General features: G+C 42.9%; 1 protein-coding gene across 1 annotated transcript in view; it reads right to left on the bottom strand.

Annotated features, from left to right (window-relative positions):
* The window catches only part of DHX15 (DEAH-box helicase 15), a 59,663-nt gene extending 46,949 nt beyond the window's left edge, over nt 1-12,714 (bottom strand). The window contains exons 1-3 of the mRNA XM_041752088.1: nt 12,490-12,714; nt 4,669-5,104; nt 396-589 (exon numbers count right to left, since the gene is read on the bottom strand). Coding sequence (XP_041608022.1) covers nt 396-589; nt 4,669-5,104; nt 12,490-12,560 — 701 coding nt within the window. The 5' untranslated portion in view covers nt 12,561-12,714. The remainder of the gene's footprint in view (nt 1-395; nt 590-4,668; nt 5,105-12,489) is intronic.
* Between the last annotated feature and the right edge of the window lie 2,232 nt (nt 12,715-14,946).

Genomic DNA, 14,946 nt, shown 5'->3' with positions numbered 1-14,946 from the left:
CATAACATCTGTATGATAATAGCTGTATAATTAACATTAAAAGCCCTATCCCCCAAATAATTTCTATTCCATCCCACACAACATTCTTTCTAAAAGAAACTATCATTTACTAAGATCTATCACTTTTCTATCACATTTAAATGATACATTTCACCTAAGATACAGCACCAAATAACTAAAATCTGACCTTTGAAGCTCACTGTCTACTGAACAGCTATATACATTACCAGCAAGAAAGAGAATAAATATTAAAAAGTCACCTGGTAAATCTAAGAAGGTCTACTCTTGGACTATTTTAAATTTAGATGACTTGAGACTCCACTACCTAAGCCCTCTATCTAGTGGCAGAAAACCAGTAGAGAAACAAAATATGCATATTTAAAGATAGTACTTACTTAAGAATGGTTTTTGCACTACTGCAGTCTTCAAATCGAATGGAGTAACCAACTTCCTGGCCCAACATCACATCCATTTCATCAGCAACTCTCTGAGCCACACTCATTGCAGCCACTCTCCTGGGTTGGGTACAGGCAACTCCTCTCTTGGGTCCTGGTAATGATCGCATGTACTCCACACACCACTGTGGAATCTATCAAATAATTTCACATTTAAATTAATTCTACTCTGCCAGCATATCAGGTATATTTTACATGTAGTATTTCATTGCATTCTAATAATATAAAACAAAATTCAATTAGGCACACCACAAATTACTATTTAAGACCCAAACTTATAGCATGAGCTCTACAAGCCAAGGAGGGGCCATATATAACACTAATCCGACGTAATTGTACTTCTGAGCAGGATAGGTCCACAGAGGCTATGCTGAATATGCTCTACAGTGTCAACTATTCTATCATTAAGCATTTCTCTATACACTAGGGAAAAAAAAACTCAACTTATGAAAAATTCTACTTTATAACAAATGTTGAGTCTCCAAAAATATTCTCAGAAATAATAAATTCTTATGCAATTTGAATTACAAAATGCAGGTGAAAATAGAAATCACAAACCCTTGTGGTTATAAACCTGTATCTTTTACGTCAATACAAATTAAGTTTGTAAGCTCCTATTCTTCTGCCTTCAAGAGAGGTATGTACAACAGAACACCACCTTAGGTGCCATCTTAAAAGTCAATTTCAATAACTGTCAATCTCAAATTCAACAGCACCTAGAGAAAAATACCAACAAGCACAAGTTGGTTGGCTGCCAGGACAATGGCACATTTTCTCCTTGTTCCATCAATAGAAGCTAACAGAACGTCTAATTTCATGGCTCTTCACTCACCTGGGTAAGAACCATGGGAAAAATCTAAGTGATCACTACATTAAATGGGAGTCCACTGCTATAAAGTCATGATAGGTCTCCAACAAAGCATTCAAAAGCCTGTCAAATACTACAGAAAATGTGTCTGTGTGTGTGGGGGGGGTTTACAGGATTTGTACAAATGCACCTGAAGAATACTGGTTGCTGTACCATTACTACATTTTAGTTAGGTTACTTGTGCAAACTGGGGATAAGTGTTTTCACTTACAAATATCTGAAAGGGGAGGGATGACTATGTCGCTTCTCTAAGAATGTAACAATGCCTATCTTTAAAAGGACTTAAAATGAACAGAAATAAATACTACCCTAAAAGAGAAGGATCTCTCTAGGCTTGTAAACCCACAAACCAAAGTTTAAAAGATTTTCTAGTGAAGTTTTCATATCTAATCTCAGCAAGCTTCTTACAAAGGCAAAATGTACTTTTTAAGACCAAATAAAATGAAATTCAAAGAAACATTAACCATTCACTTAAAGCTATTTAAAGCTCGTTGGAAGGAGCTTGGAATTCTCAAGGCAAGAATTTGCAAAGTTTTTTAAATTCACTCCAGTGAAACGGATAACTTACTTCCATTTTAAAAGTAAGATATAAACAGTTTTAGCTAATTCAGCAGTTTTTGAACTTTTGATCTCAGGACTTTTATACTCCTAAAATAACCAAGGATGCCAAACAACTAATAGACTTACTGTATGAGGAAATTAAAACTCAAAAGCTGTTACAATATTAATTTCTAACAATACCCATTCTATGCTAACACATTTTCTATGAAAAATTATTACATCTTCCAAGTAAGAAAACAGAAAACAAAAAATTAGCAAGAAGACTACACTGTTTTGCATTTTTGCATGTCTCTAACGTCTGACTTAATAGAAGACACTTGGATTCTCTTACTGGTCTCAATTTAAATGTATTGCACTATTTTTGTTTTGTTGAAATATACAAAAAATTCCCAGGACCTCTGAAAGAGTTGCAGGAGCCTTCAAGGGTTCCCAGACAATATTTGGAAAATGGCACAGTCAATGCATCTATTCATATTTCTAAGAATAGATTGAAGAAGGGAAGTGGGAACTGAAATACACAGTGTACTGGCCTGTTCAAACCAGGGATGATTCCTTCCTTTCAGCTTCTTCTCTTCCTCCATTTGAAGCTACCTTCCTAAAAACTGAACCTCAGCCCTCTAGTCTTACTTTACACATTATCCTGACTGGTCTTATTTATTCTCCTGATTTCTAATATTACCTATAACACATTTGACAATCCTAACTACGTTTCCCATCCCTAACCTAACAGTCCTTTCCACTTGGGTATCCTAAATTCAGTAAGTTCAAAACCATTTTGCACCTTCCTCCAAATACTTATTAATCCCTCCCATGTCCCCTCACTAAGATTAGTAACTCCAATCTACTGTTTATTCTATTACCTTATACAGAGTCAAATTTTGCTATGATCTCCTACAAAGCCTATCGTCCACATACAGAGCATACAAAGCTTTCTCTTCACCAAACCTGTGACCCCGTTCACACTGAACTGGCTTTAGTTTCTTATATATGGATATAGTATGAACATACCATATTGCAATGTGGGATCGAGTCCCACATCGGGCTCCCTGCATGGAGCCTGCTTCTCCCTCTGCCTGTGTCTCTGCCTCTCTCATGAGTAAACAAATAAAATCTTTAATAAATAAATAAAATAAAGCTGTTCAGCTTCCCTTTGAGCCCAACTGCTCTGAAATCCTAGGTACACAAAAACAAACAAAAATACCACAAATATTCATCCAAATAATTACAAACCTCTCATTTTGAATTGACTTGACCTTCTGCATTAACTGCTACTAAAGAAACTCATCTCTGAAATAAGGTTAACCACATAAGACCACAGAATAGCAGAATGAAATAAATATAGCATTGGCTATAAACAATAGCCAATGGGACAAAGTTCTTAATACTGAGCCCACCTAAATCTACTATGCATAACCACGGACAACCCACTACACCTCTAAGACTCTTATGAATCTAAGGCTCATTTTGTTCATCTGTGAAATGGTGATTAACAACTTCCTTCTAAGGTTGTTGACACACTTAAATAATACATACAAGGGACACAGTGCCTAGCTTTATCCAATAGCTAATTAAATACTATGTAGATAAACTAGTTGAAATAATTCTTTTAAATACTAAATAATTCTTTAAAATCAGTTTAAAGTCGTATCTTTTCACACATTAAACTTCCATAAGGTGATAAAAATAAACCTATCAGTTTCAGTTCCTTACATCAATACTAGATTTTCGTTCAGTTATGAAGAAAAATCATATTAAGTAAGGCTCAGTCTTTAAAAACTTCTTATTCTGGTTGCCACTGTAGCCTTCAAAATGTGTCCATGATATACTTAAATCTAGGTTTGTGGCATACGAAACTTAAATGGTAACTTGTGTATGCAGTACACTCAATTATAAACTTGGATCACAGGTACATAAACATGGAAAATAAGCCAGGAAGAAACACAGTACAATCATAATTTCTACATGGTAAAACAAGTTATTAAATTCATTTCGACACTTTCCAGATTTTCCAAATTTTCTACAATGGCCAAGGACTGCTACTTTTGCAATCTCTTAGAAATTTGTAACTGGTCAGGCTCAAACATATGGGAAATATGGTTAACACCTCACTCATAGCAGGAAATGCAAATTAAAAATTATGCTGATACTATTTTTCACATATCAGATTCGTAAATATTCTAATTCCACAGTATAGTCTAATGGATCTACTTGCTCATGAAAAACAACCATTAGAAGCAGCCTAGAGATCGATAACATGGGACCAGTAAACAATGGCTCATCCATTTTTGGAAAATATCCCAGATATGTTACTAACAAGATAGTGTTTACTTCTAGGGCAAGTGTAACTAGATGGATGTGGAGGTCATGAATAAAGAGACTTTACTCAGCTCTTCCATCTTTTTAAAAAAAGGATAATTTTCACATGGTTCAAAACAAACAAGAACAAAAACAAAACTATCCCAGTGGTTCCAAATTTCTACACTCAGAGCAATAGAAAACAATACTTGTACCTCCAAATTTGTACCACCCCAGAGTCAAAGTGATCAGAAAGCATCATTCTGCCATATTTAACATTAACAAAACAGCACTGCTATATTCCCCTAGACTCAGGAAAATAGGCACTCCCTACAGGATTCCCACTCTGTGCACTATAAACATCAAAGTAGCTAGTCTTCAGGATGTTCTAGGAGACAGACAAGGCAGAAGGACTTCCAGAATCAAATAAGCAACATTTAGTAAATGTAAACATTAATACAGTATGTACTGTGGTACACAATAACTCACCTGTGTTGTTTTACCAGACCCAGTCTCACCAACCAGTACAAAGGACTGATGCCTAACCAGAATATCTGTAAACCTATCCTTGTATTCCCAAACAGGGAGCTGAAGACGTTTCTTTAGAATATCATAGTATCGAGGAGTATGGGGTAAGTTGGTAAATGGATTAATGCACTGTGGAAGTGATGTGTGTCCTGCATGTCCGGTGTGTGTTGAATGAGCAGAATGTGTCGAATGTGTTGAATGTGCAGAATGAGTTGAGTGAGCTGAATGGGAAGCTTTTAAAGGTGGTAATCCAGCACTGATAAGCATAGCATTAGTCGAAGCTCGCAATTCCTTCTCCTTTTCCTTCTCCCTTTCCCGCTCTCTATCTCCTCTATCACGTTCTCGGTCTCGATCTTTAGACCGATCTTCACGATCCCGGTCACGATCTCGATCCTTCCTAAAAATAAAAATTTAGAATTCAGATTCTGAATTTTACGCAAAATGTTCTTGGCAGTGTTATAGTCACAAAGAACAGGAATGTCTAACCACCAAATGAATAAACCAATGAATTACGTAAGTATCAGACATATGAAAAAGACCTTATAATCAAGAATTCTCCATGCCTCACCCATAAACCTTTTTCTCTCCTTGATGAGACCTCAAATTCTCTTAAGGGACCGCCTCTTTCTACACCTGTAGCCACCAGCTGAGGTTACACAAGACTCGGACTTGATTGAGTAAAGTAAAACCCCTTCCTACTTAGACAGTAGAAATTAAAGACTGAGAGTAAGGTGGGGGAAAAGGAGTAAATAAAGCAAGAGGAGGATATGGGCATCACAATTTTCCCCAGATTCTCCCTCAAGTTACATGAAAAGGTATTTTTTGCACTGAAAGTATGTTCAAAATTCAAAACTGCTTCTGGACACAAGGACCATTCTATTTCACATAACAGTAATACAAACATGAGTTAAAGGATTGTAGGTGAGTTCATTTTCAAGTTATGCTTTAAATCGGTTTCCCAATTTTGTTTTATAAGCATGTATTTGTCCTATTAAAAAAAACTAAAATTAAAACACTTCCTTTTGTTTTCAGTTTTCTCTTGCATGATATCCTTAATAGTAACTGCAAAACTCTGTAAACCTATGTATACTTTGGACATCTATCAAGTGAAATATAACCACTAAAAAAACAAGCTCCACTGAACAATAGTAAGTTGTCTTAAAATGTTAAAATTATGCAGACGGTCACTATACTAAGCCTAGGTCAATTTTAAGTACTCAGTTCTAGTATCTACTTCCAGTTAGCAGGCATGATTCCTAATACAATATTAATTTTTAAATAAGCTTCAGACCAATTCCTATAGCAAACTTCTACAAGGTATTTGGACCCAGACTTGAAATAGTTGAGGCAATATAGAGCTATGAGACAAGCCACTGAACACCTCAATATTCCTTATCCATCTGACACAAAAGACATACAAACTTCCCATGCACCAATTATCAGTAGCTGAGTAGGAACAACCATTCATTCCCTATAAAAGCACATCAGCAGGACAACAGAAACCCCTTGACAGAATACAGCTAAAATTCTAGAGACAGCAGGAGTTAGGATGGCTCCCCAAATACAGAAATGTTAAGCAGATTAATCTTATTTTCTTTTGTCCTCGTTAAAATATAACTGTATTCCACAGGAATTTAAAGTTATTCCATATATACACATACATACACATTTCATATATATACTTTCATACATCCACATATTCATACTTTTCATACAAATATAAGATACATATATAAAAAGTACTCCTCCTCTCTCCCATCCAAGTGTTCACCCTCTACAGAATCACAGGACATACAAGCTAGGATTGAAACCTTTCATCCCATCTGATACAAAGAGAAAGGAAATCAAAGGGAAAAAGAACCGGAAGGATAACCTAATAAACAAAATCAACTCTCAGACTATAGCTTCCTGGGCTATCTTTGAAATATGCCGTCAACCATCCTTTCTTTGCTTATCTCATTCTGCCTTTGGTCTAAGGTACTCATTATTTATATTGCCTCAAATGTGAATGACAAAGCTTACAACAGGGTACACAGAAATGTGGCCCACAAAGTGAGAAGCATTTTAGCCATGAACATACACGTGGTCACAGAACATAAAAGAACCCTTAAAGAACATCTGGTCTAAAAGCAAAGGATTCATGTGCCTAGTACTTTAGGAGTGGGGCTGGACAGAAGACCATTACATGACCATCAAGAGATGAGACAAAAACATAGTAAGTTTAAGGAGATTCTATACTCCCAGCACAGTACTAGGTACTAACATATGAACCTAACTAACCTTTCAAGACTTTTAAAATATGGGAGGCGGAGAGGGATTAACAAAGTAAATCGTGACATGGGGACTCCAGGGTAGCTCAGCAGTTGAGCATCTGCCTTTGGCTCAGGGAGTGATCCTGGGTCCAGGGATCATCAGGTTCCCTGCTTTGGTCAGTATGGCTTTTCTTCATTCAGATTACAACACAATTGATTCCATGACTGCTTTTTTAAAGATATATCCTAGGCCCCAGGCAGAAGCATCATCATCTTGATTTCAGTTCCTCCTATACCAAGTCTCCTTGCACCTTTATGACAGGCAGATGCCTCTTGGGGGGAGGGAGGCGCGTCCCCAGGTACAACTCTAACCTTCTCCCTCATTATTCCTCCAAAATTTTAAAGTACTGAACAGTAGCCCCCAAGCTGAGAAACCGATACACCCAGGGGGCCGAGATCCACAAAAGTCCTAAGAGTCATCGCGCCTCAACAATTTGCTGTGGCTTCAGGGACACCTATTAGGACGTGACTTATCTTCAGCCTCAGTGTCCACATTTACGACACCTGCCTTGCAGCGTTGCCCTAAGAATGAGGACAGAGGTAGGGTTAACACTGTGGAATCACATAATAGGCAAACGGGGGGGGAACAGACGGACAAATTATGCCCTGACTGCCAATTTTCTCTGTTCCAATATAAAAAACCTCTACAGGTTGAATGCAGGTTGTCCATGCTGGGAACAAAATGGGGGCACCTGGGGTGCTCAGTGGTTGAGCATCTCCCTTTGGCTCAGGTCGTGACCATGGGGGTCCTGGGATCAAATCCCACATCAGGTTCCCCGCAGGAAGTCTGCTTCTCCCTCACTCTAGGTCTCTCATGAGTAAATAAAATCTTGGAAAAAAAAAAAAAGAGTAAATCATAACACCTTACTTTGTTACAGTAATACCTATACAAAGATGTTTTTCAAGGGCCTACTTCATCAAAAACTTCATTACCAAAATAACTACAGCATAGGAAGTATAAAATACATTCTAAGGACACAAAGATTTAACTGCTGCCAGAGAAATGGGGGTAAAAATAAAAAGAGTAAAAGGAGCACTGAGATCACAGCTGTATAACCAATAGCAAGGTGTAAGTCTCAATTTACCATCTGCAAAGAAAAAAGTATTAATAAAACAGTTGGGAGCTTAAAATAAGAAAGCAACAGGAAGGATGCAGGCGGCAAATTCAATCATTTTGAAATGTTGCCTATGACTCAAACTATCTACTTTCAATGGGGGAGGGAGGATAAAAATTAAAAGGCAGCTACAGAGGGCTATCTCAAACCTACTGCTTCATAAATAACATGTAAGCTGCCATGTGTATGCATTTTTTAAAAGATTATTTATTTATTTGAGAGACAAAGCACAGAGCCCTATGCAGGGCTGGATCCCACGACCTTGACATCACCTGAGCCGAAATGAAGGGTGAGGGAGAGGCTTAACGAACTAAGCCACCTAGGCCTCCTGCTTGTTTTCTTTTTTAAAACAAATACTTTCATTATACAGGAGAGTTTTACGATTAAGATTTACTCATTGACATAAAACGCTTAAAAACTGAGTAAAAAGTGGTGCTTTATTGATCACACAGCCACAATACAGACAGGTAGACAGTTATGACAGTTGTTAAGCACATGTTTTTTAATAGTCTCAGCTCAGCCCTAGCTCAGCACTTTGGCTATCTGTATGACCAGTTATTGCTTTCCTTGTCTATAAAATGTGGCTATTCATAGATCTTGTACAGTATTTCAAGAATTAAATGAGTTAATATACGTAATATGCTTAAAGTTGTGCCTGGAATATAGTAAATACCTGATAAATATTGCTTATGACTTTTGGTTTAATTTAAAATACCATTTTAAAATTCTACATGGAATAGGCACTACAGTACAGCTAATGAAGACGTAAAAACTGGTTATCAAAAGCAGAGTATTTTAAATAAGCATTGTTTTGGGGGTGGCGCCTGGATGGCCCAGTGGCTGAGCCTCTCTGCCTTTAGCTCAGGGCGTGATCCTGGGGTCCAAGGATGGAGTCCCACATTGGGGTCCCTGCATGGAGCCTGCTTCTCTCTCTGCCCTTGTCTCTGCCTCTGTCATTCATAAGTAAGTAAATAAATAAATAAATGCTTTTAAAATAAATAAGCATTGCTTTTTATCTGGCAATCTCACTCCTAGAACTTCTCTTAAGGATGTAAGTGTGCAAATTTGTGTACAAAAGGATGTTCTTCATACTTTTCACTTGTAAAATAATAGACATTGGGAAACCACCTTAAACACTAAAGAATAGGAAACTGGGTAGATAAGTTATGATCCCCCTTTATACTTAGAATATTATAAAGCCAATGAAAAGGATAATATATATCTATTCTACTTTAGGACACATTTTTTTTAGCAAATAAAAAGCACAAAACAACCCATAATGAAACATCCCACTGATATACGTTATATTGGAAACGTATATAGAAACGTATGGAAACGTTATATTGGAAAATATATAGTTTATATTTGTGAATATACATGCAAAGACTGCCGAGTGGGTCAGTCAGTTAAGTGTCTGCTTCCGGCTCATGTCATGATCTCAGAGTCCCAGGATCCAGCCACATGGGGTTCCCTGCCCAGCCCAACCAGGAGTCTGCTTCTCCCCCCACCTCATTTAAATAAATAAGATGTTTTTATAAGACATGCAAAGACTAAAAACAATGTCCATCAAGGGGTAAAAGACGAGGATGAAGATTTCAGAGACATTGGACATTTTTGCCTTTTATTTATGTATGGACATTTCTTGTATTCCTTGGGGCAAGTTACTTAACCTCACCTATATCACAGGAAAGTAGTGAAAATGTGGTTATACACACACTGCCCCCAGAACAGTTTTGGGAGCACATTATGTACTCTACATATGTTAATATTTATTTCACTTTCCCACCAATTAAGGAGAAAAGCTCTTATTAGGAAGTAATCGCTGAAACAAACATCAAAATGGAAAATGTCCTCATGTTCCATACTTCAGTTGTCTTTTTGGTAGTAACTTTATAAAGCAAAAATTCTGTGGGATGATGAAAAAAGTAATAAGGTTAGTATGTAACAGAAACCTTCAACTTCTCTACCTGACCTCCAAATAAAAATACAGCATGAATAAGTAACACCATATACAGTTTGGGAACTTGAATCTAAAATCTCCCACCAAATTACCTTCCTTCTCAGTATTGGGGAAATGGGCCAGCCAAGCTTAGGAGTGGAGTTCTTAAGACTGACTGTCAAGCTTCTCCCTCAGATAAAAACCACTTGCTAATAACTATCAGGGCTAAAAAAACAAAACAAAACAAAACAAAACAAAACAAAAAAACAACCAACCAAACAACAACTTCAAGATTGCATGGCAGTCAACAAAAGTGACTTAAACTCATTGAGGAGGCAGCACTATTCACAGCTGTAACCCGTTGCTAAAAAATTGTATGAGAAGTGATTAGAAGTATGTATAGAAACTTCTCTGCAGAGTAGCTCAGAACTTGGGCTTTATACCAAACTCCTTCACCAACAGGTAGATATAGATACCCATGAGAATCAGCAAGGTCACCATCGTAAGCCTAAAAAGTCCACACTTTTTTTTTTTACTAAGGCTCTCTGTTCCACAAGAGGAAAGGAGCATATATCCATATAAGCCTAAATGCTTCAGGCCACTAAACCTGAAGCAGTTAACGGTGCGCCTACATACAAATATGAATAAATGAATTCATGGCATCCCAGCATCTTTTGTTCCAACCTGAACTCTTATGAGGGACATGAGCTGCATCTTGGCCAGATGACATGCCAATTTATTTTTACCTCACAGGAAGCAAGAACCAGGCGTTCCCTACTTTGACAACCCATTACAGATGTCATTAAAATAGGCTGCACTGACTAACTACAGCCACAGTCCGTGTTGTAATGAGAAAAAAAAAACAAGAGGCGAGGAGTGAGGATGGAAAGATCAAGGTTCTAAATCCCGCTGTAAACCGTGTGCGGTCGTACCAGCCGCCCGGACAACTCTGCAGGCCCGCTTCGCCTCCCTCGAGTGGGGCCGGTTAGTAACACTCTTCAAAGTAACTTCCAGCTGCGTCTTTAACCCGAAGTGCTAAAGTTTTGCTGGGGTGGGGGGAGGCAGATCCTAAAGAGAGGAAACAGTCCAAAAAGAAAGCAAGCTAACGTCCAACACTGCGGACGCAACAACTTTGCAAGACTCAAGTGTCGTATGGGGCAGCTAACAGTCCCGCTCCCACATCCAGCAGTGGGAGGCTGTCGGGGCACAGGCTACCCTACCCAGCGCCAGGACCCACTCCGCGAGGCGCTCCACCAGCATGTGGAGACCGCCCGACCCCGAGAGCCCGGGCCAACAGCCCAACAGGAGGCACAGGCCGGCCGACGGACACCTCTCCACGCACGGTGGCCAGAGCCTCAAGAGTCGCACCTGCACGCTCCAGACACGTGTTCTCTGGCCGGAATCCCCCAAATAAAAATCTCTGCCACTTCGGGAATGGAAAACAAGACAAGGGAGAGACAAGAGAGGGCTTGGATGAGAGCGCGCGGGTCGGCGGCCTGCTCCGACTCCTCCGCGGCTTGCGGGGGGGGGGGGGGGGGGCAGGAGAAAGGGAAAAAGCGATCGCAAGCGCCCCCGGGGCATTTAGACTCTCGGCCCAACCTCCCCACGGGCCACATTTTGCCATAAATACCAAAAATAAATGAATTAATTAAACTTAAGAAAATGAAAAATAAAACACAACCTTTTTGAAAAGTGCGTGTTCCAAAAGCTACTAATGAAGGAGGGATATACTGGCGGAGGCGGGAAAAAAAAAAAAAAAGAAAAAGAAAGAAAGAAAAAAAAAAGTGGGCTCGTGGTTCCTACACCCCCGGGGCCGCCCCCCAGGAACCGCCGTGTGACCCAAGGGCAGGAAACCGGGGAGATGGCGGGAGCGTAGGCCGAGGCGGAAGTTCGCCCCCGGACCTCCTCCGGGGGTTTGAATGGACCGAGGCGCCCGCGCTCCCGCCCGCGCCCGCTCCCGCCCGTGCAGGCGCCCCCGGCAGCCCCCCGGCAGCCCCCCGGGGACCCCGCGCGTCCGAGCGCCCGTCCCGGCGGCCCCCGCGGCCCGGCGCCCCCGCCGCGCCCTCCCAGCACCCCCCGCGCCCCAGGCCTCCCCCGGGAGCCCGGGCCACGCGGTCCGCGGCCGCCTCCCGCCCGCCCCCCTGCAGGCGGCTCCGGCCCGGCCCGGCCCGCGGAGCAGGCGCCCTCGTGGCCACGCAGCCCCCCCCCCCCCGCGGCCCGGGCGGCGGCCGCGCCGCACACCTCTCCCCGCGCCCTTGCCCGGCCGAGCCCGGAGCGACACAAAGGGCCGGGCCTGCGGGGGTCCTCCGGGGCTCCGCCGGGCTCCTCGGGGGCTCCTCGCGGGGACCCCCCTCCCCCCCGCCCGCCCGCCCAACAAAAGCCCGAGCCGCCGCCTCGCGCCCCCGGCCTGCCTTACCCATCGGTCCCCGCACGCTTCTTGCCGGAGGGGTAATCCTCCCCCAAGTCCAGCCGGTGCCGCTTGGACATCTTCGGGCTCCGCGAGCGGGCGGCAGAAGGAAGGCGCAGCAGAGGAAGCTGGCGGCTGTGTCGGTACTTCACTCCGGACGACCCCCACCCCTCCCGCCACAACAGCCCACACCGTGCGGCCGGGACCAGGAGCTAAAATGGCGGCGGCGACGAGGGCTGGGCCTGCGCGCGCGCCCCCGCGGCGTGGTCGGCGTGCCGTGCGTGCCGTGCGTGCCGTGCGTGCGGGCGTGCGTGGTGCGCGCGCGCGCCGGGGGCGGGGCCTCCCGCCGGCCCCCTCCGCGCCCGCGCCCGCGCCCGCCCCCGCTGCCTGGGTCCCGGGCTGGTCCCCGCGGCCCGCTGCGCGCGCTGATGCGGAACGCGGACGCCGAGGGCCGTCAAGTCCCGCTTCAGAAAGTTGATCCACCTCTGCCGCCCCGGCTTCAGCGGAGTCTGACCCCGGCAGAGTTTGAGAAACCACCCAACACGGGGCCAATGCGGCGCCGACGCAGGACTGGAACCCAGAGCTCTGTCCCTGCAGACCCTGAGCTTGTGGCCGCCGACCAGACCCTCCCAGTTGGGCTAAGGAAGCAGCTGAGAAAATGCCGAGGCTGCCCATCATGCATTTTGCCCCTTTTTGGGTTTTGTGTGTGTTTTAAGAGTTGTTTTTTGCTTTTTTTTTTTTAAAGATTTTATTTATTTGGGGGCAGCCCCGGTGGCTCAGCGGTTTAGCGCCTGCCTTCAGCCCGGGGTGTGATCCTGGGGTCCCGGGATCGAGTCCCGCATGGGCTCCCTGCAGGGAGCCTGCTTCTCCCTCTGTCTCTCTCTCTCTCTCTCTGTGTGTTTCTCATAAACAAATAAAATCTTTTAAAAAAGTAAAGACTTGATTTATTTAATCATGAGAGACACAGGCAGAGGAAGAAGCAGGTGCCGTGCAGGATTCGATCCCAGGACTCCGGGGTCACGACCTGAGCCAAAGGGAGATGCTCAACCACTGAGCCCCCCAGGTGCCCCCATTTTGCTCCCAGCATGGACAACCTGCATTCAACCTGTAGAGGTTTTTTATATTGGAACAGAGAAAATTGGCAGTCAGGGCATAATTTGCTTTTTTTTTTTTTCTTTTTTTCCCCCCCTCTGTATGTCTGTTATGTGATTCCACAGTGTTAACCCTACCTCTGTCCTCATTCTTAGGGCAACGCTGCAAGGCAGGTGTCGTAAATGTGGACACTGAGGCTGAAGATAAGTCACGTCCTAATAGGTGTCCCTGAAGCCACAGCAAATTGTTGAGGCGCGATGACTCTTAGGACTTTTGTGGATCTCGGCCCCCTGGGTGTATCGGTTTCTCAGCTTGGGGGCTACTGTTCAGTACTTTAAAATTTTGGAGGAATAATGAGGGAGAAGGTTAGAGTTGTACCTGGGGACGCGCCTCCCTCCCCCCAAGAGGCATCTGCCTGTCATAAAGGTGCAAGGAGACTTGGTATAGGAGGAACTGAAATCAAGATGATGATGCTTCTGCCTGGGGCCTAGGATATATCTTTAAAAAAAAAAAAAAAAAAAAAAAGATCACGGAATCAATTGTGTTGTAATCTGAATGAAGGAAGCCGTGCTGACCCAAAGACAGTGGGCTGTCTGGAATCTATAATTAGGAGAACAAAGGGCCAGAAACTACCAGGTTGTTCACACCGCCGGGGAAGAGGGGCAGAGTTCCGGGCCTAGATGATCCACCCTAGATTTTCAGATAGAGCTGCCCTAGAGTAGAGAAGAGCCACCCACCAGGTTCCTACAGCTTCCTGGAAATGCCAGAGAATATTTCCTTTATACCAACTCTTTGTCCACTAGACAACCTTCTGAGCTACTATTTGTCTCTGGCATGAATTTATTACCCTAGGGGGAATGTCTTAGGCAGCTAACCAGCTCCAGGTGTCCAGCCAGCGATGTCTTCCAACCGGAATTTATAAATAATAATGATAAGAGCAAACACATATAGAGAACTTACTGTGCACCAGACACTTTAACCTACCCGGCCCTTACAACTATTTTTGGCTAGGTTTTATGAGTCAGACTCATTCACAGGTGAGGAAACTGATGGGCAAACAGGGCGAGGACTATGGTCAAGGTGACAATTCTGGGATTCCCAGATGGCCTTTGTGCTTAGGGCTGGTATGCTGCTGCTGCTTCTGCTGCTGATGATGATGATAAAAAATAGGTATTTTATTCCACATTATTCTAGGGTTTGGTTATTGAGGAAAAGTTCCACCCGTCTGGCAAACTCAGTGTGGACCAATAAACTGAACTTCATACCTTGTGCAAGGGGAGGACTCCTTTACCGAGCTTACCATGGATGGACAAGTTAGGATTTGGAAGATTCGAACCCAGCCTGATTACAGAGCCACACTATTAACCACTACAC

This window comes from Vulpes lagopus, chromosome 4 (genome assembly GCF_018345385.1).
Source record: "Vulpes lagopus strain Blue_001 chromosome 4, ASM1834538v1, whole genome shotgun sequence".
Taxonomy (NCBI): Eukaryota; Metazoa; Chordata; class Mammalia; order Carnivora; family Canidae; genus Vulpes; species Vulpes lagopus.
This window is presented reverse-complemented; position numbering and strand designations above follow the sequence as displayed.